At 42.4% G+C, this 23,644-nt stretch overlaps 1 protein-coding gene across 1 annotated transcript in view; it reads left to right on the forward strand.

Moving 5' to 3' along the window:
* The window catches only part of LOC142459186 (guanine nucleotide-binding protein G(q) subunit alpha), a 365,934-nt gene that overhangs the window by 126,299 nt on the left and 215,991 nt on the right, over positions 1-23,644 (forward strand). The window contains exon 2 of the mRNA XM_075560515.1: positions 3,116-3,300. Within this exon, the coding sequence (XP_075416630.1) occupies positions 3,116-3,300 (185 nt within the window). The remainder of the gene's footprint in view (positions 1-3,115; positions 3,301-23,644) is intronic.

Raw genomic sequence — 23,644 nt, forward strand, 5'->3', positions numbered from 1 at the left:
TCCTTTTCTTTTGTTTTTGTTAGGGGTGTGTGTGTGAATACATAGAATCTCTTCAGATGACTGAGAGAAAGAGGCCCTGTTGCCTGATCCTCCTTCCTTTTCTTCTTGTACCCTTGACCTCCCATATTCCGATCTTGTCTGTTCTGGATGTGAAAAGAACTGTCAGAGATGACGATTGAATGAGAGGTCTGTAGTTACACTCAGAACGTCAGTTATTGACTCTGCATGAGAATAATAAACAAAGAGGCCATTTGTGTGTGTCCCCCGCCCCCCCACGTATTCACAGTTACCTTGGAGAGTAATTCTCATTTCATTGTATAAATTGTTGACTGATTAATGGGATAATTTAATAGCTTTACTCATTCTATTGGGGACTCGTACAATTCTTATCACAGTCCATCCATCCATCCATTGTGTCAAGCACATTTGTATGCTTGTTGCCGAGATGCCACTTCTTAAGTTACTGTACATGTTTCCCAAGGATCCCTAGTAGTGCACTGGGTTCTCCATTGCACTGCTAGTTCAAGGGCAAGCAGTGTGAGGAAGAGGAGGCGATCTGCTCCCATACACATATGCAGCCTTGGAAACCCACAGAGCAGTTCTACTCTGTCCTATAGGATTGCCATGAATGGACTTCCTGACAGTGGATTCAGGTTTTTATATGTGTCTACATTATTCAAGGTTATGATGATAAAGCATAATTTTTTTGCAGTGTTAAATTTCTCTTTTAAGGAGTTTATGATTTCATTAATGAAATAATAGGAACAAATTAAAGGCATCGGTTACTGCAGGACTTTGAGGCTAGACATGATCCTTCCTGGTGGTTCTATGTTTATGAAGACGTCTGCAGCCCTTTAAGAGTGCGTCCATGTAAACTGTAAACCTCATTTGAATTTTTGACGATAGTTTATATAGATAGTAATGAAATTCAGTCATCAGAAAAATGAGGTGAAATTTAGACAATTGCAGTCTAGTTTTCAGCCCCCCACCCCTACCCCATCGCTCACTAGCTCGAAGAGCGAGAGATCAGGGAGGGAGGGGGAGTAAGGAAAGGCCCACAAGGCTACTGCCCGTATCGGTCTTCTCTGTTCCATTCTTGTTTTGCATATTATTTATCCCTGTTGCTGGGGAAAGACAACAGCATTTACTGCTTTGGAGGTTTCAAGTGCAATTTTTAAAAAATCATCTTATTGAGAGCTTATATAGCTCTTACCACAATACATCCATCCATCCATGTGTCAAGCACATTTGTACATTTGTTGCCCTCATCATTTTCAAAACATTTTCTTTCTACTTGAGCTGTTGGTATCAGGTTCTCATTTTTCCTCTTCCTGCCCCACCCTATCCTCTCTCCCGAACCTTGATAATTTATAAATGATCATTGTTTTTTCATATCTTATACTCTGTTGCCCATCCCTCAGGCAGGAGAGGGTTCTATGTAGAACATGGTGATCTATTCCACCTTTCTCCCGCCACCTTCACTTTACCCTCCTGATATCGCTGCTCTCATTATTGGTCTTAAAGGGTTTGTCTGTCCTGGATTCCCTGTGTTTCCATCTCTTATCGGTACCAGTGTACATCCTGTGGTTTAGCCGGATTTGTAAGGTAGAATTGGGGTCATGATAGTGGCGGGGAAGAAGTATCAAAAAGCTAGAGGAAAGTTGTATGGTTCATTGGTGCTATGCTGCATCCTGATTGGCTTGTCTCTTCCTTGTGACTCTTCTGTAAGGGAACATCCAGCTGTCTCCAGATGGGCTTTGGGCCTCCACTCTGCACTCCTTCCTCATTCACAATAATATGATTTTGTGTTCTTTGATGCCTGATAACTGATCCCTCTGACACCTCATGATCACACAGGCTGGTGTGCTTCTTCCATTGTGGGCTTTGTTGCTTCAAGTACAATTTTTAAATGAGCAGAAAATATCATGCAGAAATGAAATGTCATATAAACAAAGGCGCTTATGTTGAGAAAAAATGAAGTTATGACATTTGGGGTTTTAGAGTCTAAAATTTTTCAATTTTCTGTAGAAGATACAGGTTATCATACAGTTAAATGATTTCAGCTGTTATTTTCTGGGGCATGCATAGCTCTCTGTTTGGGATTGTCTTAAGGCATACAGTCACAGAAAGGGGATATTTAAAAGTGAAAAACAAGATTGCACAGAAAAACATATCCAGGAAAAATATATTCTGTAGTCTGTTACTAGTCATGAGTGAACCCTACTGGCTTTCTTAAATTAGGCGATTCCTTAGAATAATTTTGTCAAACCACACACTATGCACACCACCACCACCCCACCCCCCACTGGGATTTTTCTGTCCAGAAGACTGATCCAGATTCTTGTCTTAATGGGATACTGTGCTCTCTTTATACCCCAACGAAGAAAATGTCTTTTATAAAGATTTTGAGTTTCTTGTCCTACCTTTCTGTTCACATCATTTGTGCAAGTGACATGTCGTGATATGTCATGTCCAGATTCAAATTCTGGCTAAACTATCCAGCCTTCTGGAAGTGTTTCAAATGCCCTCCAAAGAAGAAACCTTGATCAAAGTTGTGTTATGTCAAAAAGGTACTGTTTTCAGTGTGTTTCTTACAAGATGCAGGATCATAAATCACAATCAAAGTCCCATGCTGAAAGTCTTCCAAAGAGTGGAGAAGACTTTAAAAAACAACATTATTTAAAAAGCAAATCTGCCTTGAAATGTGATCTCATCTTACAGTGGTGCTAAGTATTTATTATAGGACGGAGCCTTGGTGTTTAGACTCCAAACTGTTGATTACAAGATCAGTGGCTCAAACCCAACAGCCACTCAAGGAAGAAAGTTGAGGCTGTCTGCCCCCACAAAGATTCACAGCATCGGAAACCCAAAGGGCTGGTTGTACTCTGTCCAGTAGGGTGACTGTGAGTTGGAATCGACTCATTGTCAGTAAGGTGGGAAGTTTGTTAGATTTGCTGTAAGTGGGACTTCCGTTTCCAGGACTGTTGGACTCCTTTGATGCCCCTCCCAGCCCCAGGCTGTTGAAGGGGATTTCATCTGTGGCACACTTCTAATTGGGTTGTCTGGGAGACAGTGAGAAGCTTATGGGGTCTGATAAGCTGTTGTTGTCTTTCAGGGACAGGAGAGAGTGGCAAGAGTACATTTATCAAGCAGATGAGAATCATCCATGGATCGGGATACTCGGATGAAGACAAGCGGGGCTTCACCAAGCTGGTATACCAGAACATCTTCACAGCTATGCAGGCTATGATCAGAGCCATGGACACGCTCAAGATCCCGTACAAGTATGAGCACAATAAGGTACATTTGCTCTTCCTCACACCCCAGGCAAATAAGTCTGCAGTCTGAACTCTGAAATTATCTGCAGTGCTTAGTGGGTTTGGGAAATGTGTATGTGTATGCAGATGTCTATATGTGTGTTGTGGTCATATGTCTTATGAGTATTTAAATCTCATTCTAAATGGGACTTTTGAAGAACCATGAATTGTTTATAATGCCCCCCACCCCAGAGTTTGAAGTCCCATATATAAAAAAATGAATGCTGTGTTCTTAGTGGTATCAATGAGAGACATATTTGGATGCTTATCTGTAACTAGTAGGGGTTTAATATTTCATGGAGCACATTGCAGTAAGAATATCACTGATCGGTACAGTACAGATTGCCCAAAGTTAGGAGCTTCCGAGAAGATTCAGCTACACCCCTGCGACCTCCCACTCTTTGTACTTCACAGCTCAGCTCCATCATGTCCGGTTAATTTTGGATCGTGACTTCCCTTCAGTATTACCACAGGCTTAATTTCATTTTATTTCAAAATAAGTGCATCTGTCACTCTCCATAACTTTCCAGACACATTCCCCTGCAGTTGGGCAAAGGAATGGAAAAATTCTTCGTTCACTTGAGAAAGAATTAGGAAGAAATAGATTATTCTGGTTTTTTGTTTGTTTGTTTTGTTTTTTAATAAGTGAGTGTTTTCCATCTCGAATCATTTTCTCTGGGTTACAAGAGAAAACTGGTCATTTTTATGCCCGTTCCCCCAGGGTAACCCAATGCTGTAATTGCTCACCCCGGACTTCTAGCAGTCAAGGGTGGTATACCTGAGCTCTGCTCTATGTGTGAGGTCTGCTGCAGTTCTTCTGCTGAAGCTCACGGGCAGAGCCTGGAGCTGGACCCTGAGGGGACAGCCTGGGCTTCGGCAGGCACAGTCCCTGGGGAAGGGAAATCTGTTTGCAATTTGTTGTGGAAATGTTAAGCATCTGCCTTCTTCCCTTCCCTTATTTAGGAAGTCTACTGATAGGCTTTGTTCCTTAGGGCATGTATGTGCTAATCTTATATCATTACTGGTAAAGCCTCTATTTTTGTTGATAAGACACTCCATTTGCACCAACATTATTTTAAGTTCCTCAGTTGGAAGTGCCAACAATCTGCTGTTAGAGGTAATTCCATTAACCAAGCTTATTGGATATGAGAAACTGGCCTGCCCAGTGAGGTTCACAAACTGAGATTCAACTCACAAACCTGCAGAAGATAAACTAAAGCAATTCTGTGTGGCTCCACGCACACACACACACACACACACACCAGTTGCTGTGCAGCTGATGGCAGCTCCAGTGATCCCCTGTGTAGCAGTGTATAGCCGAGGTCCACTGGATTTCCAGTGGCTCATCTTTTCAGACGTGAATCACAAGACCTTTCATCTGAGGTGCTTCTGGGTGTATTTGAGCGGCTATCCTTTCGGTTAATGGTGGAGGGCTTAAATATACCAATTATCCTAAAATTAGATATTTATTTTTATTGGATGGTTCTTGACATAAACTAGAAGCTTCTTATCCATTTGTCACTCCCCCTCTTAGTTTCCTAATAGCAGCAAGAGACCGTCTCAACAAATAACAGAAAAAACCTTTCACAGATAACCCTCCTGGCTCTAACTTGCTTGCTGGTGTAATCATTTGAACTCTTTGTATCCATTCCAGTGAATAGTTAGAAAACTAGATCACAGGTTATATCCATAGAAGTTTGCTCAGAGGTAATTCTTCTGTGAAACGCTTCTTTATAAGGCGATGTTCCCGTGAGATCAGACCATAATTCCCCACTGTGCTTGATTGCCCTAACTTATCATTGTGCTTCACTTTGGTGCCATTTTTCTCCCAACACACACCAGTTCAGAAGCACCACTGTCTCACATGTCCTACGTTACCTTTCTGACTCCTCCCCCTTCACGCCAGAGCCATTGGTGGGTGTGAACTGTCCATGCGTCTGAGCGATGTCGAGCGCTTGCTGTTGGTCCATCAGGGCTCCCTGTTCCTTGCTGAGTGCCTGTGAGAAGACGAGCTGTCCTCCTTCCCGTTCAGCTCAGCTGCCACTTTCTCACAGTTCTTCTGTAATTTCCACATGATGCTGCATAGTTCCATCCTCCTCTCACGTAACCATACCAGAGGGCTTGGTGCCGCACAGCTGCCTCAGGTAGAAGCGTTGGGGAGAAGTGTTGGATTGCTAACCGTAAGGTCGGTGGTTCAAACTCCCCCTTCTCTAGAGAAAGAGCAGACTGTCTTTACCCTTGAAGAGTTACAGGCGCCCAAACCCTGCAAAGTATCGGTGTGAATTGGAATGGCTTCGATGGCAGCCGGCTTGGTCTTGCACCAGCTGAAGGGTGGAAGGTTTAAGTCTATCAAAAGTAGTCTTGAAGACAGGCCACATGCTCTGCTGCTTAAAGCCCACAGCTTTGCGAGCCCTGTGGGACAGTTTCATTGTGCTTTCACGGGTCACCAGGAGCCCAGGTCAACTCAACAGCAGCGAACAGCGGCAGTATGTCTTAATTATGGGGACTTGGGGACTGATCTTGTTTTCCTGTCCAGACTCGAAGCTCCGTGGAAGTAAATCTTGTGTCAGATCCGTATTTATTTTCCTCATCACCCCTGGCAACCTTGCACACAGTTAGTGTTAAAAGCATTCTGGTTTCATAAACAGGTGAATCCTTTATAACTGGAGTGACTGAGAGGCAGGTCCTCTGCCCCCGAAGTTGTTTATTAACATGATTATTCCGTTCAAAAAGCCAGTAGCTGCTGAAATAGCTGAGTGCCCGTAGGGAATAAATCTGAGCAGATACAGGCAGGGATGCAGAGAAACCTGATCAGATTGGGCCAAACAGCAGACCAGGAAGGCCAGGGAGAAGGGCACTGTGGGAAGGAGAAAAACAGGAATGACTGTTCAGGAGGAAGACGCATGTGGTGGACTGTGCATTGGGTAACTGGCTGCAAGTCTTTGCGACTATCAGTAGTCGCTAGTGATGAGCTTGGCTGCGAACAGGAAGGTGGAGGTAGCGTCCACCCAGGGGTGCCTTAGACAAAGGCTCTTTGTCATCTGTTTCTGCACAGCCAGCCACTGAAATCCCCGTGGGACACTTCACCACTGACACACATGAGGTCTCTGCGACTCGGAATTGACCAGATGACAGCTGTTTTGCTCATTTGCGTGCCTGCTTTTCAGCACTTAGGCTGCGGTGGCCGTTGCCTCCCTAGCCAGGCCATGAAGGGCATTCCATGAAAGGCATTTTCAGGTGTAAGCCTCGTGTTTCCTTTTCACTTGTGGGACAGGGGCCCCCAGAAGCCGCGGTGCCCTTGCCTTCAACACACTTTTCAAGACAAAGGCTTGCGACTCATAAAGCTCATTTATAGCATTATCATTTTCTGTAGCGTCTGAGAAACCCAAGGTGATCAAAATGCACAGTTTCCAAAAGAAAAGTGTCGCCAGAATTCTGAAGAAACCTCCAATTTATTCCTGCCTTTGATCAGTTGAATAAGAAGTTACTCTACTGCTTGTTCCAACAGGAGGGTGTGGTAGTTACATAATCTGGTGCCAACTTGAGACTCTCAAGAGTTAAGGGTTGGCATTTAGCCTGTCAATCCGTTTGCAGCTTGATGGCCTCATTTGGAGGCACTATGGAGATAAATAGCTTGCTGGAGGTGGGACACATGAAGACTCAATCCCTGCAAGACATTCCTGTTGACAAGACACATGGATCTATGCTAGAGCTCAGGAGCTGGAGGAGCCACATGGAGCCACATGGAGACCTGTGCCAGTGCTGAGATGCTTACACCACCACCGGATCCACAAGATTTTCCATCCACTGGCCTGTGATCTTCTTGACTTGGCATCATTGCATGTGTTTCATGAGTCTGAAGAGGACTTTATAGATTGGTATTGGACATATGGGTTAATATCGGACTTAAGGACTTGACCTGGACCGGGCTGGGATGTTTTCTCAATACTCAGTTGCTCTTGTATAGAAAACCGTTTCTTATACACATATGCGTGTCTATGAATTTATTTCTCTAGTCCACCTGGACTCACACAGAGTGCATTTTTATTAGTTTGCAGAATGGCAGAGTTGAAAACAACTTATGGGAATATGGGGAATTTCAGAAAATTGAGAGAATGCTAAAGGGCTAGTCTCTGAGAACTTTGTGTGATTGATGAAATCCTGGACATTACTAATTTTCTTTCACTCAAAATTTGAATTCCTCGGAAATTGTTCATGTCTGCTCCAGCCTGGATTCTGGCCTACCTCTTTGGACAGGGGAAGGCTCATATTGACAGTCCCTAAGGGAATTCTGGGTATACTTAGTGGCAAAAAAGGAGAATGATACTGGCACATATCATAACTATTCATTGCCAATTTAGAAAATAAAATGACACCCCCCCCAGTGGAAAGAAGCATGTTCTTCCATTTTACTCAGCATTTGCTAAGCCTTTCCTAAAATGCATTTTCTTTTTTTTTACAGAGACAAAATGATACCCTTGGGTTTGTGTGGTTTATTTTATTATTTTTTTTATTTGTAAAACTCTGGTGAAATAGGTTTCCATATGACATCCCATTAAAAAAAATTCATGTAAGCCAACCTGCCGGTGGGTTGGTCATAATATACTGATTTCATCATAGTGTCTAAAGATGCCCAGCTGTCTCAGAGCATATACAAATGTTATCTGGTAGGCAGTAGTTTTGTTCTGATCTTTCTAGCATGTATTCCACAGTAAAATAAAGGGGGTCGATTGGTGTTCTCGTATAAAAATGCTTAACAAATGGAGAAAGGCAATTTTCCTGAGAGAAGATTTGTTCTTGAAATATTTTCAACAACTGGAAAGATAGAAATGGGATGCAGTTGTAAAAGAAGCTTAAGAATGTCTAAGTTAACATTTTTCTTTTAAATTATTTAAGTACCATTAAGTTAAAATGTTTATATTCATTATTAAAAATGTTGTTAAGTCTCATGTAAATGACTTAACACTGGGTTGCTGCGACGCAAATTGCACTTAAAAAATGATTGTGTACACGGAAGAAAAATATTTTGCTTGCTACCCCGTTTACAAATTCCGGCCAACTTCAGATCAGCCACATGATATGGACTTTGAGGAAATTCAGTCACAGTGTATGTTAAGGTTATAATGCAATTTTCTTATTCTGGACTTTGCCAGGAAGAAATGAGGGAACTAGCTAATAATTTACAGTAATAAGTTATGCTGAAAACGATGTACTGTAGTTCCTCACGTATCAGAAGCGACAGGGTTGTTTCAGTAGCCAGATAATGGATGTGCAAAGGTCTTCTAAATGATCAGAACAAAATTTTGAGATTATTCTTAAACGAGCTGTCATCACGGAGTGATTAGATTAAGGAGGTATCTAAGGAAAATTTTCCTCAGAGTGGCAGTCATTGAAATGGGATACCAAAAAAATCTCCTTATCTGGATGTGTCTAAAAATAGAATGTATTTTTAACATGTGAAAAGTTTAAGGAGCTTTGTTGGACTATGGCAAGGAAATGGATTACCTCTGAGGACTTTCTCAGCGCTCCTCCTCGCGCTGTTTCTCCAGTCTCAAGACTAGCAAGTTCTTTTGCCTGATTTGAAGCCCTCATCTTCAAAACAAAGCAAAAACCCTAAGGAGTTGTTCTCGCACACCTAGGAACATTTTTTATTCTGGGTGCCTGGGCGGGGGGCAGTGGACAAACCATTTCTTTTGGCAATGTTTTTATTAAACCCTGTGGGCAATAGTAGTATTTATACCTGTATGGTTTAAGTGTTTTCTTCCTTTTTTTACCACTTTCTTTTAATTTTAATTATTTTGGGGGGAGCTCTTATAAATATCACTACATTAACATAATTCAATCACATCAAGCAATATTGTTCAGTTGTTACCACAGTTTCAAAAATTTTCTTTCCTCTTGAACTCCTTGATATCAGCTTCCCTTTGTCCCCTCAATCCCCCAGGAACGCTTTTTTCTATAATGGTTTTTTTGTGAGCCATATCTTACATGACCCCATATATCCATTCATATGCAATTGTGTTGTGTGATCAGTCCCATCGAATGGGGTTATCCAGTGGCTCTCAACCTCCCTAATGCTGCAACCCTTTTATACAGTTTCTCGTGTTGTGGTTACTATCCGACCATAAAATTATTTTTGCTGCTACTTCATTACTGTAATTTTGCTCTGGTTATGAATCAGGCGACCCCTGTGAAAGGGTCTTGGATCCCCCAATGGTTCGCAACCCACAGGTTAAGACCCACTGGGTATACAGGAATCCATGCGATTGTGAGGTTGATTTGGTGACGGAAATAAAGGCAGCAACGGTGGAAAAGTTTCAGCGTTTGTTTCAGAGCTTCAGGAGGGAAGGGAGAGCAGAGAAAGGATGGGAGCATCCTGAGCTACCAAGTGAAGTTCATGGGCCCCAGTTCATGCCCCACAAAGTCACACTGTCCAGGCGAGAGTGATCGCACAGGCTGGTGTGCTTCTTCCATGTGGGCTTTGTTGCTTCTGAGATAGATGGCTGCTTGTTTACCCTCAAGCCTTTAGACGCTATATCTTTTGATAGATGGACACCATCAGCTTTCTTCACCACATTTGCTTATGCACCCGCTTTGTCTTCAGCGGTTTTGTCGGGAAGGTGAGCATCAAAGAATGCCAATTTAATAGAAGAAAGTATTCTTGCATTGAGGGAGTAGTTGGGTAGAGGCCCAATGTCCTTCTACTACCTTAACACCAAACCTATAAATATATGCACATAGCTCTATTTCTTTTTAAGCAGATTCCAATAGTCAGCATCAGATGTGTTTTTGTGGGTAGTGGTGATGGAGATTCTAGGGTCTGGTGACAGTGTTACTAAAGACAACAGCTGGCATTTCTTCTGTTTACAAGGTTTGCTCCGCCCATCTTCCCCACCCCATTAAGTAATGCCAGCTCTCTGAAGCTGGTGCCTAGCCCATTGCAGTATCAACCCCAACCAGAAAGCTGCGTGGGAACCCTCCTGTCTGAGAGAGTTAGAGACATCCCAAAGACTTAAATACCCCAATTGATCCTTTGTTCTCTGTCTTACTCTCACTTGCTATTCTTAGCTAGCTCTCCTGCTGCTGTCGCTCTTGCCCCTCACCCCTGCTCACGAACTGAAAGCTGGCTCTCCCTGCCTGGAGAGCCCAGACTCTGCCATCCCTTTCTGCCAGTCCCCACAGCAGTAGAGGCTGCTGTGGTACAAGAACATGTGACTCTTTCCTCCCGGACTCCATTGCACTTTGTTAGTGGGTCTGCATGAAAGATAATTTTCTCTCCCTTTATGTAATAGCGGCTCTTGCGGACTTACACCTTTTAAGTCAGCGAATTCTCTGGCTTTAGACGAAGGGCCAGCTCTAACCTTTCTGTACCTGGCTATCCTAAACTCCTTCCACTTCATTTCCTTTGACTTCCTGTTCCCTACAAACTTCACCTCCCTCGATAAAGCTATTCCTTAAAGGTCTCGCTCTGTCTTTTGTCTCTGAAGGACCTAACAGAGATGTTTTGACTGTATTTTTGGTTACTGAGCACCAAAGACAGCTGTGTTTTTTTGGTTTAATCATTTTATTGGGGGCTCATACAACTCTTATCACAATCCATACATACATCAATCACATTTGTACAATTGTTGCCATCATCCTTCTCAAAATATTTGCTTTCTAGTTGAGCCCCTGGTCTGAGCTCCTCATTTTTCCCCCTCTGTCCTCACTGCCCCCTCACTCGTGAACCCTTGATATTCTAGAAATTATTGTTATTTTGTCATATCTTATACTGCCTGACGTCTCCCTTCACCACTTTTCTGTTGTCCATCTCTCAGGAAGGAGGTGATATGTGGATCCTTGTAATCAGTTCCCCCTTTCCATCCCACCCTCCCTGTATCACCACTCTCACCACTGGTCCTGAAGGGATCATCTACCCTGGGTTCCCTGTGTTTCCAGTTCCTATCTGTACCAGTGTACATCCTCTGGTCTAGCCAGATTTGTAAGGTAGAATTGGGATCATGATAGTGGGGTGGGGAGGAAGGATTTAAGAACTAGAAGAAAATTATATGTTTTATCATTGGTACCCTGCATCTCCTCCCCACGTCCCTTCTGTAAGGAGGTATCCAGTTGCATATAGATGGGTTTTGGGTTCCCAATCTGTCCTCCCTTATTCACAATGATTTGATTTTTGTTGTTGTTGTTGTTCTTTGATGCCTGATAGTAATCCCTCTAGCACCTTGTGATCACACCGGCTGATGTGCTTCTTCCATGTGGCCTTTGTTGCTTCTGAGCTAGATGGCCGCTTGTTTATCTTAAAGTCTTTAAGACCCCAGGCGCTATATCTTTTGATAGTTGGGAACTATCAGCTTTCTTCACCACATTTGCTTATTCACCAGCTTTGTCTTCAGCTGTTGTGTTGGGAAGGTGAGCATCATGGAAGCCATTTTAATAGAACAAAGTATTCTTGCATTGAGCGAGTACTTGAGTGGAAGTCCAGTGTCCATTTGCTACCTTAATACTAAACCTAGAAATATATGCACATACGTGTTTCCCCATCCTCATATATAAATATATTTACATTTGCCCATGCCTGTAATTAGACCTCTTTAAATGCCCTTCGCCTTTTAGTTCTTTCTTCTATTTTCTTTTACCTTCTTCTTGCCCCACTATCATTCTTAGCCTTCATTTGGGTTACATTACCCTTCGCCAAGCCCTACCAGGCCTCCTATACTCTTCTCACTACCAATTTTGGTTCACTTGTTCCCTTGTCCCTGGGTTTGTTAACCCACTTCCTTTCCCCCCACTTCCTCCTCTCCCTTGTCTCCCGGCAACTGTCGTCTCATTGTTTTCTCCTCCAGATTGTCCATCCAGCCTATTTTATTTAGACAGACCTGCGGAGATAATAACATCCACAAAAACAAGACAGAGCAAAACAAAGCAACTAAAGAAAACAAAACAACAACAACACCAATGACAACAAAAAAAGAAAAGCCTGTAGATAGTTCAAGAACTCTTTGCTGGCCTTTAGGAGTGGTTTCCAGTTGAGTCTGATGGGGTGCCAAACCCTGGCCCCAAAGTCTATTTTTGGTAATCCCTGGGGACTTTGTTGCTCTGCTCCCCTTGCTCTTTGGTTGCACGCCCTTAGTGTTTTGACTCCATGTGGTGTGATCAGATCGGGCGCAATTCCCACGCCGTGTCTCCAGTGTTGTCCCCTGTAGGGCTGTGGGTCTGTGAGGGATGTCGTGTCTCATAGTGGGGCTGGCCACATGGCCTTCTCTGTGGACTTGCTGCTCTGAGCAGGGACATCATGTTCAAGGCTTGGTGGGCCCAGATGTGCTCCACTCTCTCTTCCTGCCCCTTCATTTGCTGCTGTGTGCTCTGATCAGACATGTCCCTCTTCCTGAGCTGCAGCTTCAGTGCTGTCCTCTGAAATAAATTCTTCTAGGGGGAGGGGAGCTTGTGATTTTTCATAGGGAAACTTTCCATTTATGCTTCTGTTCTCTTCTACCCAATAAAAAGTCTTACGACGTCTAGGGATTTGTCCTGGTGAGCCTGATAGATCAACCACCTCTTTTTCTACAGTTGATTTACCTTTGTTATTCCCTTCTAACTAGGGCTCACATTAGACATTGTATCACCAAGACTCTCCAGCGATTATTTCAACTTTAAAAACCACAAGCTTTTCTCTTTTACTATCTTTTAAGAACTCCCTAACCAATTGTCTCTTGTTCTTGCTTCGTTGCAGGTCCTTATTATGTACCTTTAATGGCCATGTAAAAATAGAAGTTGCCCATCAGATTATTTCACCCGATTTTCTTGATTAAAATGAAACCATTGTCTTGCGTGTCATATCACTTATTCTAAGTGAACATCTGAGTTCAGTTTAAGTAGCAGGATTCTGAAGCAGAGCGACTTCAGCACACTGCTGACGTTTTTGTTCCCTTTGTGTGTGTGGTTTTGGGTGGGCATCCTCAGAATGGTTGGTGGGTGCTGTTGAGTTCTATTTGACCCTTAGCACCCTGATGTGGTAGTAGGACTGTACCACCGTGTTTTCTGGCTGAGTCTTTAAGGAAGCAGGTGGTCAGTCAACAGTTTGATTCCTGTGTATTTTTCTATTGTGATAGTGTTTGCATCCAAATCAGTAAAACTTAACCAGGACCCCAGAACCGCTCTTGTCATTACTCTTAAGTCCTTACAAGTACTCAGGAGCTCATCATCCTGACTTCTAAGAAAATGGATCAGTTTTATTGGATTTTGAACATTATATACAAATATTAAAAACATACATCTCAAATTTCTACATCAGTAAATCTTCACACAAACATATATATATATGTTTATAAACATGCAGCAAATACTCACTTGCATCTGGTTCCTTTAGCTTTATGACATGTTTGTGAAATGTGTGTGGTTTCTTGTAATTGTGATGGATTTGTTCTCCTTATAATAGCAATGCAGTAGAACTTTCTGTGGTAATGAAATGTCTTTGATCTGTTCTGTACTGTATGGTAACCACCAGCCACATGTGATTATTGAGCCTTTGAGAGGTGGCCAGGGCAGGGGCAGTGTATTGTTTAATGTGGCTCTTCTAGCTAAAGTCTCTAATCCTACCAAATGACCTTTCCCTGCCTGGGTCTGGTCAGAAGGTGGGGGAAGCGACTGAGAGGATTCAGCTGTGAGTAAGTGTGAACAGGATTCCCTGGAGTGACATCCTGCTGTGTGTGAAATAAACCCTCTGAGAAGCAGCAGGAAGGAATCTCCTTACCAGTAAGAGCCAGGAGGCGAGCAAGTCATTTGAACCCAAGCTTCCTGTAGAGTGACCCTCCTGGATTCAGAAGACAGCTATTAAATCAGAGGCGGGCTTTCAGAGCAGGGCCCATCTGGGCTCCTAATTGGGGAACTTGTGCTTAGCCACAGACGTGGAGCTGAGTGCCTTTGAGCTGAAGCTTCTCGGAGTGGGGTGCCTGTGGGCACCTTACTTCCGAAATTTGGGTTTGCTGACCCATGGAGGTTAAGCTGAATGCCTTCAGGTTGCGCTTATAGAAGGGTGGTGTGGCCGTTGGGCCTGTATTAGCAGACTTGACTGAACTGTGTAACCTGTCCTCTAAATTCCTCGACCCTGAGCAGTTCTCTCTGGCACTACAACTTGTTCACTGTGCTACTGAAGAATTTTGTCTGTGAGTTTTGTGTAGCTAAGGTCAAGGATATTAGAACCCAGAGCAGTATAGACAACATGAATTCAGACATTACAGTCTGAATGACTGATGACATCTACTTACTTTTTAAAAATCTTAATTCATTGACATGTGACTAGGGTCTACTGTCAGGAGCTGTGGTGGCACTGAGGGTTAGGCATTGGGCTTCTAACAGCAAAACAGATAGTTTAAACCCATCCGCCACTCTGAGAGAAAAAGATGATTGATGCCGTCTCTGCCAGTAAAAATGTAAGGTCTTGAAAACCCTAGTAATCAACACGAGGTCAATGTGTTTGTGTCGATCATCACAGTTGCATAAAATTCCATTTTATGAATATGCCATCATTACAAAAAATCGTTGTTACTGATTGAACTATGGGATGTTTTGATATCTGTAAGCACTCCCAGTAAAACGAGAAAAATAAATAAAAGGCTATGAAGGGAAAAAATAGTTCTTACAAAGCCTGTTAGAAATAATGCTAATATAAAGCTCCTGTGCCTGTGAACATTCTTCTACCTTTATTCTAGGGAATATAATGCATTTCTTTGGGGGATGTACCTATTTAGAACGGCTGAGTCAGAAAACGCTTGCATGTTCAACTTCAGTAGGCATATTTGACCACATAAGATCCCAGGATGTTTGTGCCCATTTTCACTCTCACTTGCTGCATGTTAGCATTACAGTTACTCAGTAGTCTTGCTAATATTTGGTTTTATTCATCTTTCTATTTTTGACACAGTATCTTCATGTAAATAACATGTTTGATAATTTCTGCATTGCTTTCACTGAAAACATGTACATCTGCTACATAACTGTGCTTTTAAAGGGAGTTGAATGTTAAGGTTCTCAGGGACATGTGTAGTCAAGTACAAACAGCAGCAAGGAAGTAGCTTTCTCAAAAACGGAGACAGTCCATGTCTTAATGCTGTCCTTTCAAGAGACGGTTTCTTTACAAGTTCTAAACACTAATATTGCCCGGCGCACCGTACATTTGCCCTTTGAATCTCTTTGTTTTCCTGATTTTGTTTCTTCAAGTAAATTTACTAAGAAGGTCTCCTTTCTGTTGTCACCAGCTCTATATTATGTTTGTGTTGTTTACTTAAAGTCTTGTATTATTTATTTAAAGTGAAAAATGATTCAGAGTAGTGGAATTGCTGACAGATATCAAGAGCCTTGAAATCCTGCTGAAATGTTCAGTATTTGGAGTGCTAAGGAGGCTATCTGTTTTTTTGTTTGTTTTTTCATTTTACGTACTTCCTTTGTAGCCCCAAACACAAGAATTTCAACTAAAAAGAAGACACGACTGCTGAACATAGCAGCTACTACGCGGAGATCGTGAAAAATCCTTAGAGACAATGCTTGTCTAAGGAGTTTGGTCATCTAGGTGATTGCTTTCTTTGTGCGTTCTTCAAGCCTCCCTTAGTCTTAGGTCTCTGGACTTCTGTATTCATTGTTGTACTGTTGGGCTGTGCTGCTGGGGGGGGGGCAGGGGCGGGGAGGGTGACTGTGGAGTGGTTTGGTTACAGTACACTGCAGCCAAAGACTCACTAGAGCTGAGGGTTGAAATAATGTTTGATTCTCCTATCCTTCTATTGACATTGATCCTATCATCCATAGTTTCATGTTAGCAATGTTATTTTAAGGATTTAAAGAATTTAAATTTTGAGAACCCTGGCCCTTACAGAACCAAGTGCAATGTCAGTATAAATGTCCTTCTTCTTCAAAGTCAAATAGCCAACATCATACATTTAGTATGATAGCTAGTACCCTGTACTTTTCTGATGGCCTAGGCAGACATTGTACATCCAGTTGGTGCCTGACCATGGATGAGAACAGCAACTCCAGAAGGGAATGCCCTTTTCTTTGTACAGAGTGATGCTTACTGTCTTTTCCCCAAGTCTGACATGCAGATGGAGTAACTTTTATAATTTACAGAAAAGATGTTGGACAGTGCAGAGGCAACATTGGATCATCACAGCTGAATTTGAATTGATGCCATGGGTGGCTGGAAGAAAGGACAAACCTATGTTGAGAGCAGTGTAGCCAGAGTCCTCTTCAGAAGTGAGGATGATGAGACTTTGGACAGGTCCTTAGGAAGCAGCATCACGGGCAAAATGCATCATGCTGGGGACAGTAGAGAATCAGCACCATAGAGGAAGGCCTTCAACCAGATGGAATTGGCATAGTGGCTGCAACTGTGGCTTCAAAATGAGAGTGGTGCTAACCCAGTAGTGTTTTATTCTGTTGCACACATGATCGCTATGCATCAGAACTGACTCAAGGACAAATAATATTAACAACAACTCACCAAATGTGATGCTCGGAGCAGTGATTCTCTGTCTAGAGCAGTACTTCTCAAACTTTAATGTACGTGTACACCATGTGAGGATTGAGCTAAAATGGAGGTTCCATTTCATTGTGTCTGGGGTGGCCCATGATTCTGCTTTTCTAAGAAGCTCCTAGGTGAAGCCAAAGTTGTTCAGAATTGAGCCACCTGTGAAATAATGGGGTCTCTGTTGCCAAAGGGCATATGAAATCCACAGTGGCCTAATTGGAAGAAGATCCCAGAGCTGATTCTTCAGGAGATACCAGCCAAAGGATATTAAGTAAATTATTTTGAATTTCCAATTTATGATTTATTTCCTCATGAAACTTGGAGATAATAATAATACCCACTTTATATAGTAGATGTGAAAATTAATGAGAAAATATATACACAAATATTTCAGGGTAGCAACATGAAAGTAATAAGTGTCTGCTCTATGATTGGTATTGAATTCTTTCCCAAAAGTACAGGGTTAGGAGGAATGTACATGCACTTGGAAAAACAAACAGGAAACATGGAGAAATTGCTGCCTGTTCAAAGATATGAAAGAGTCTGCAGCCACAAGAATGACACTAGGGTTTCTGTTACCAGGCTCCTTGTCACAACTCTTCCCAGCCAGGAAGCAGTGGCTTGGCCTGGACTTGGAACTTACAGCAGCTGGTTGGCATAGAGTGTGACTGACTGGATGCTGTTACTGTGGAGATCAAGGATCGGGGCTTTTGTTTCCTGAAGAATGTGTTTTATTGGGGTGAAATTTATATCGTGTCAAATTAACCTTTTGAAAATGTACAGTTTGCTGACATTTAGTCCATCCAGACTGTCGTGCCACTGATCTCGGTCGAATGTGAGAACATTTCCATCACCCTCGATGGAGTTGCCATCCTCAGTCAGTAGTCACCACGCACCCCTTTGTCCCCCAACCCGTCACCCGCAGTCTGTCTTTGTCTCCCTGACTCTCCCACTGCTGCATATCTGGTAGAAGTGGGCTCACACACTACGCGACCTTGTTGTTGTGTCTCAGCCTCCTCACTTAACATAATGCACTTGAATCTCACAACCCATGTTATAACATAGTTCACTCCTTCTATGACCACATGAGATTCCATTATGTATACGCCATGTTTTCTTTAGCCACTCCACTGCTAATGGGCATGTGGCTTATTTTTACCTCTTGGCGACTGAGTGGTGCTGCTGTGAGCATTCCCACACAAGGCTTTGTTGGAGTCTCTCCTTTCTGTTCTTTTAGGTTTACACCAGCGAGTCAATGTTGCTGGAGTGTACAGTAATTCTAAGGCATTGACTTTTCTGATGAAAGCAGTATTTTATTGTCTTAATGCTGAGCCCTTGCAAGTAAAGGGCAGGCAGCCCGCCCATACAGAGGGGAAGAAAAAGGGAGAGAAATTGCTTTTACCAAGTGCTTGTAGGCCCCCACATAGTATTGAACATTTTCACCTAACGTTCTCAAAAAACATGAAGGAAATAGACATGTTCTCATTTTAGATGATCATTTAAAAAGACTATTTTCCCGTTTCCCAAATGAAAATGCAGTCATTTTTATAATAAAGATATATGTGCTTCTTGTTAACGTTCAGACAGCGTAGCAAAGTAAAAGGAGAAAGTGAAAATAACTTATCATTTTGATATGTGTGCTAGTTTGTGGGTGCCCCCAACTCACAGCAACCCTGCGTACACTAGACCCAGACGCTGATGCCATGCCGTCGCCCCAGCTCTTGCTGTGTTTGCGCTGATGGTGAAATCACCGTGTCGATCCATCCCATTGAGGGTCTTTCTCTTTCTCACCGAACTTCTACTGCACGCAGCACGGTGTCATTCCCGAGGGCCTGCTGCCTTCTGGTAGAATGTCCGAAGTATATGAGACAAAGCCTCACCACCCTCCATTCGAAAGAGCCTTCCGAGTGCTGTCTTCAAGGCCAGCTTGTTCGTTCTCTGGCAGTCCGTGGTATACGTGACATTCTCTGCCAGCACCCGAAGTCAGAGGCACCAGTTCATCGCGGGGCTTCCTGATTCGTGGTCCTACTTTTCCCCAGGAATGTGAGCAGATTGAAAATAATATGGCTTAGCCAGGTGCACCTTAGTCCTCAAGGTGGTATCCTTGCCTCTGAAGACGCCACAGTGAGCATTTAGAGCAGAATTGCCCAGGGAAATATGTTGCTGGTTTTCTTGGCTGCTGCTTCCGTGAGCACTGACCGCAGATTCGAGTCAAATAAAGTCCTTGGCAAGTGTCAGTCTGTGCTTTGTTTATTGTGAGATTGCTCATTAGTCCAATTGTGAGGATTTTTGTTTTCTCTATATTAATATGTAATCTGCCCTGAAGTCTTAGTTGTTGATTTTCATAAGCGCTACAAGATGATATGCATACTAAGATTTAACTATGTGTACGTAAATGCAGGTCCACTATCCCAGATTAAATTTTTTTGATAATTTTGTTTCTGAATTGAGGACTTTTACAAAAAAGAAAGAAAGAAGTATAAAAAAGAAAGAAAGAAAGCAATATATATAATATTGTGTTAGGCAGGGTTCTCTAGGGAATCCAGGACACTGATGATTATATTACATATATATACATATGTGTATGTATATATGTACACACACACACTCATATATATATGAGGATAGGTTTACACAGTGAGAAGTGATATAACAGCCAGTTAGTCCACACAGCAGTACAGGGGGATCAGTTCAACTCACTTTTGGGGAACTGTTAATGTACTATAAGCCCTTCAACTCACTTGGGCTACTGGTCCAAGGTCAAGGAAGCAGCCAGTGGAGTTTTCCCTCAGGCAAGGCAGGCAGAGTCTGCCCACAGGCAGCAAATAGTAGGGTGGTCAGCAATGGTCAGGAGCTCAGCAGCTCAGCAAGGCAGGCCCTGATGGGATGTGGAACTCAAGCACTGAAACCGGATTCGCCAGCCTCACGCTCAAACAATGGTACCAGCAGCTTGGTGAAGCAGGTCTCTAAGGAGCTTCAGGCTCTAGCCCAGTGGTTCTCAACCTTCCTGGTATCTCGACCCTTTAATACAATTCCTCATGTTGTGGTGACCCCCAACCATAAAATTATTTTTGTTGCTACTTCATAACTAATTTTGCTACTGATATGAATTGTAATGTAAATATCTGAGATGCAGGATATAGTTTCATTGTTACAAATTGAACATAATTAAAGCTTAGTGATTAATCACATAAACCATATTGTAATTATATATTATGAAATATTTATTGCTAATTACAAATAAAAGAAATTTTGTTTGAAGCATGGTGTAGCATGGGACCCGCCCAGAGCATTGTCCCAGTTCCTAAGACCATCGGAAATAATGTGTTTTCTGGTGGTTTTAGGGGACCCCTGTGAAAGGGTCCTTCAACCCTCCAAAGGGGTCACAAACCACAGATTGAGAACCCTTGCTCTTGCACCATGATCCATGAGTAGGTTTGGCCCACAGGTAGCGTAATCCATAGGTTGAGGCAGAGAACCAGGGAGCAAGAGAGAGGGGGTGGGGGCTTGCAGAGCCCTTGATCTCCTTGCCCTCCAGTCAAGCTGCAACCTGATGAAACTCCACTCCCAGTGTCCTATTGGCCTAGCTGGCGTGATAAACCCAACCATCACAACTGTGCACTGTGCACAACTCCGCCTGAGGCTTGTGGTAGTAGTCTGTAATCAAATGTTAACTCTTTAGCTTCAAAATATATGAATATTTGTAATTAGTAGAATTAGTAATTGACTGCAACTACCCTCTTCTTTTTAGGGGTGTGGGGTGGCTATAAAACAGTTACAAAAATATCATACCTTTCTTGGAACTTTTTGGATTTTACGATCTAGCTAAGGGAATGTTGACCTGTTTACAATAGTTTGTTGTTAGTAGGCAAAGTCTGTAACTACTGTTTGTGTTTTGCTGTCTCACTTCTGCCATAATGAACTTATTTGTAGGATAAATTTATGAAAATAGAATTACTCTGTCTAAAAGTATAAGACTTTTGATAAAAACTGCTGAATTGCAATCCAGGAAGATCATACCAATGCAGATCATAGCAGTGCAGGATTTGAGCATGCCTTTTATATATATGTATATATATATACACATACATACATACATATTACTATGTCCTTGTCAACTCAGTCTTATTAATCTTAAAGAAAAATTTTAACCAGATAGACAAAAATTATGCTTTCATTTATATTATTGAACACTAATGGTTAAATTCTTTTCATGAGTCTTAGGTCATAGGGTGTCTTATAGCTTCATTCCAGAAACTTGACATTTTCAAATGTCACAACTGGGGCTGTTATCTTCTGTATTCCTGGAAACACTAATGACCTGTTACTATTGATAATTTTCACTGGTTACTTCATTCCTAAAGGGAATTGCAATGAATGGGAAGTGTTTCTGTAGGTGGCATCAAGCTGTAGGGCAGATGCGTTTAATACCTGACAGCAAGGTCTCTCTCCTTCCCGAATGAGCCACACGCAGTGTCTGCTTGGCTCCTTTGTTATAAAGGACAGCCTTGTGTATTGTGCAGTAGCTTCCACTGTGTGGGACTCTGAAAGATCATTTGGGCAGAAATTCTCTGAATGTGAAAGGAGTACTTAAGGGTGCTCATGCCAGGTTTCATCTTGAAATCTCTCCAGGTGCTTCATCAGCATATAGCTGAGAATAAGCAAATCTATGCCTAGTGACCATGTGCAGAGGAATTTTGAAAAATTAGCCTTTTGTACTATAAGGTCTGAAAAGATTTCCTCTGGGCCTGGGGCAGTCAGTGGTTCTCAACCTTTAGAATCACATGGGAACTTCAGACCACTGAGCCCAGCCATTGGGGGGTGGGGATGAGATGGCCTTTAATCCAGGTCTGCCTTTTGATTGGGGGTGGGGTGAGGTGCAGGGGGGTGGTGATAGGTATCCTAGCATTGATTTTAAAAGCTCTGGTGGCTTATTGGTTACTTTTGGGGCTGCTAACTACAGGATGAGCAGTTTGAAACCACTAGCTACTCCACAGGAAAAAAAACGAGGCTTCGTATTTTTTTAATTTACTGTCTCAAAAACCCACAGGGGCAATTCTATTCTGCCCTAGAGGGTCGACATGGCTGAAGTTGATTTGATGGTGGCGACTTTGAAGTTTTCAGCTCCGACTTGTGATCAGCCCCCAAATGGTAGTAGTAATGACAGAAGCAATTTTACACCTGTAAATAGAGCCATGGTTCTTAGAAAAGCAATAGAAGCAATCCTAAAAATTATTTGTATGGTTCTCCTAGGGATGTTTTAAGCATACCTGGTACCTCTCTTGAGTCAAAGTCCCACATCCACAGACAGATTAAGGACCTCCGGAATGCACCATTCACGGGATCTGGTCAGATTTTACGTCTTGGTGACAGGATGAGTTCTTCAAGAAAGGGCTATTTGTAACTTGAGAGAAAAATATTTGTGTCGGTTTGTTTGTTTGTTTGTTGTTTGTTTTAATGGTAAAGAGATCATTTGGGGAAGGAGGTTCCGTTTATGTGGTCGAGCAATAGAACACCATAAGCAAACTGGAAATTTCCTAGATTCCACCTCATGATTCCATATTTTGTTGTATTCTCCACTTCATTTCTTTATAATTTTCAGTGTCTGTGTGTCTTAGGGGGGGGGGCTGTCTTTAACAAAATGAGTCTGTAATAGACGCTAGCTGCTTCCCTGGAGATCCGGTCAAAGGCATTTTACTTAGCAGTTCATGCAGGAAAGTAGCCCAGTGAGCTCATTTCCAGGCTTGTTGACGGCACAACAAGCTTGGTAAGGGATTCTTTGATTTTGGAATCATAATAATTATTTTATGAACCTTGTTCTTAAAACATAACTCACTCACTGCACTCACTGCCATCAAGTCGCTCTCCCTATTGCAAATCCTATAGGACAGAACTGCCTCTGTTGGTTTCCAAGACTGTAACTGTTCATGGGAGTCAAAGCCTCTTTTTTCTCCCACAGAGCGGTTGGTGGTTTCAAACTTCCAGCCTTGTGGATCGCAGCCAAACGTGTCACCATTATGCCACCAGGACTCTCCCTTAAAACATAAACAAGTATGAACTCAATCACCAAGATCCCTGTGCATACTAGAAGTTGGTTATTTTGTTACCTTTACTGATAGTTGTTTACCTTAAACTTGAAGTATGGCATGGGAGAGACCAGGCTTTGCATCTAAGTAGAAGAAACAAGTATCTCATGAATATTCCACAATTTTTTTCCCAGCAGTCTTCAGCCTAGCTGTGTCTAAGGATTAGCATGTGTAATGGAACTTGCTAAAAGCCAAATTATCCAAAACGATTTGGAAAGAAAGTACAGAAGCAATCCAGTTACTGCCCTTGTAAAGACATTTAGATTTTACCTTTGGTTTAAAATTTATTTAAGATGGAATTTTGTTGTTGTTTGGTTGCTTGCTTTTGTTTTGCCTTTCCCTAAAACACAGAAACTATGTTTAAACTGACTTAAGTTTGTGCTGTCAATTTCGATTCATGTCACCCTTACAGGGCAGAGCAGAACAGCCTTTGTGGGCTTTCAAGACTAGAGTAGAAAGTCTCATCTTTCTCTTGCACAGTGACTGGTGGTTTCAAACTACTGACTTTGTGGTTAGCGGCACATCCTACAACCCACTATGCCATCCTATAACCCACTATGCAAGCACAGACCCAGCTTTTAGCTGTCTTCCCTGACTCCATTCAGCACTGGCTGCATATGAAAACTGACAGCTGGCTTTTGGACCTCATTACTTAGAAGTAAGGTATATTCACTTGTACATTAATAACAAGCTGGAACTAGAAAGCGAACACCACAAATGATTTAGCT

This window comes from Tenrec ecaudatus, chromosome 10 (genome assembly GCF_050624435.1).
Source record: "Tenrec ecaudatus isolate mTenEca1 chromosome 10, mTenEca1.hap1, whole genome shotgun sequence".
Classification (NCBI taxonomy): Eukaryota; Metazoa; Chordata; class Mammalia; order Afrosoricida; family Tenrecidae; genus Tenrec; species Tenrec ecaudatus.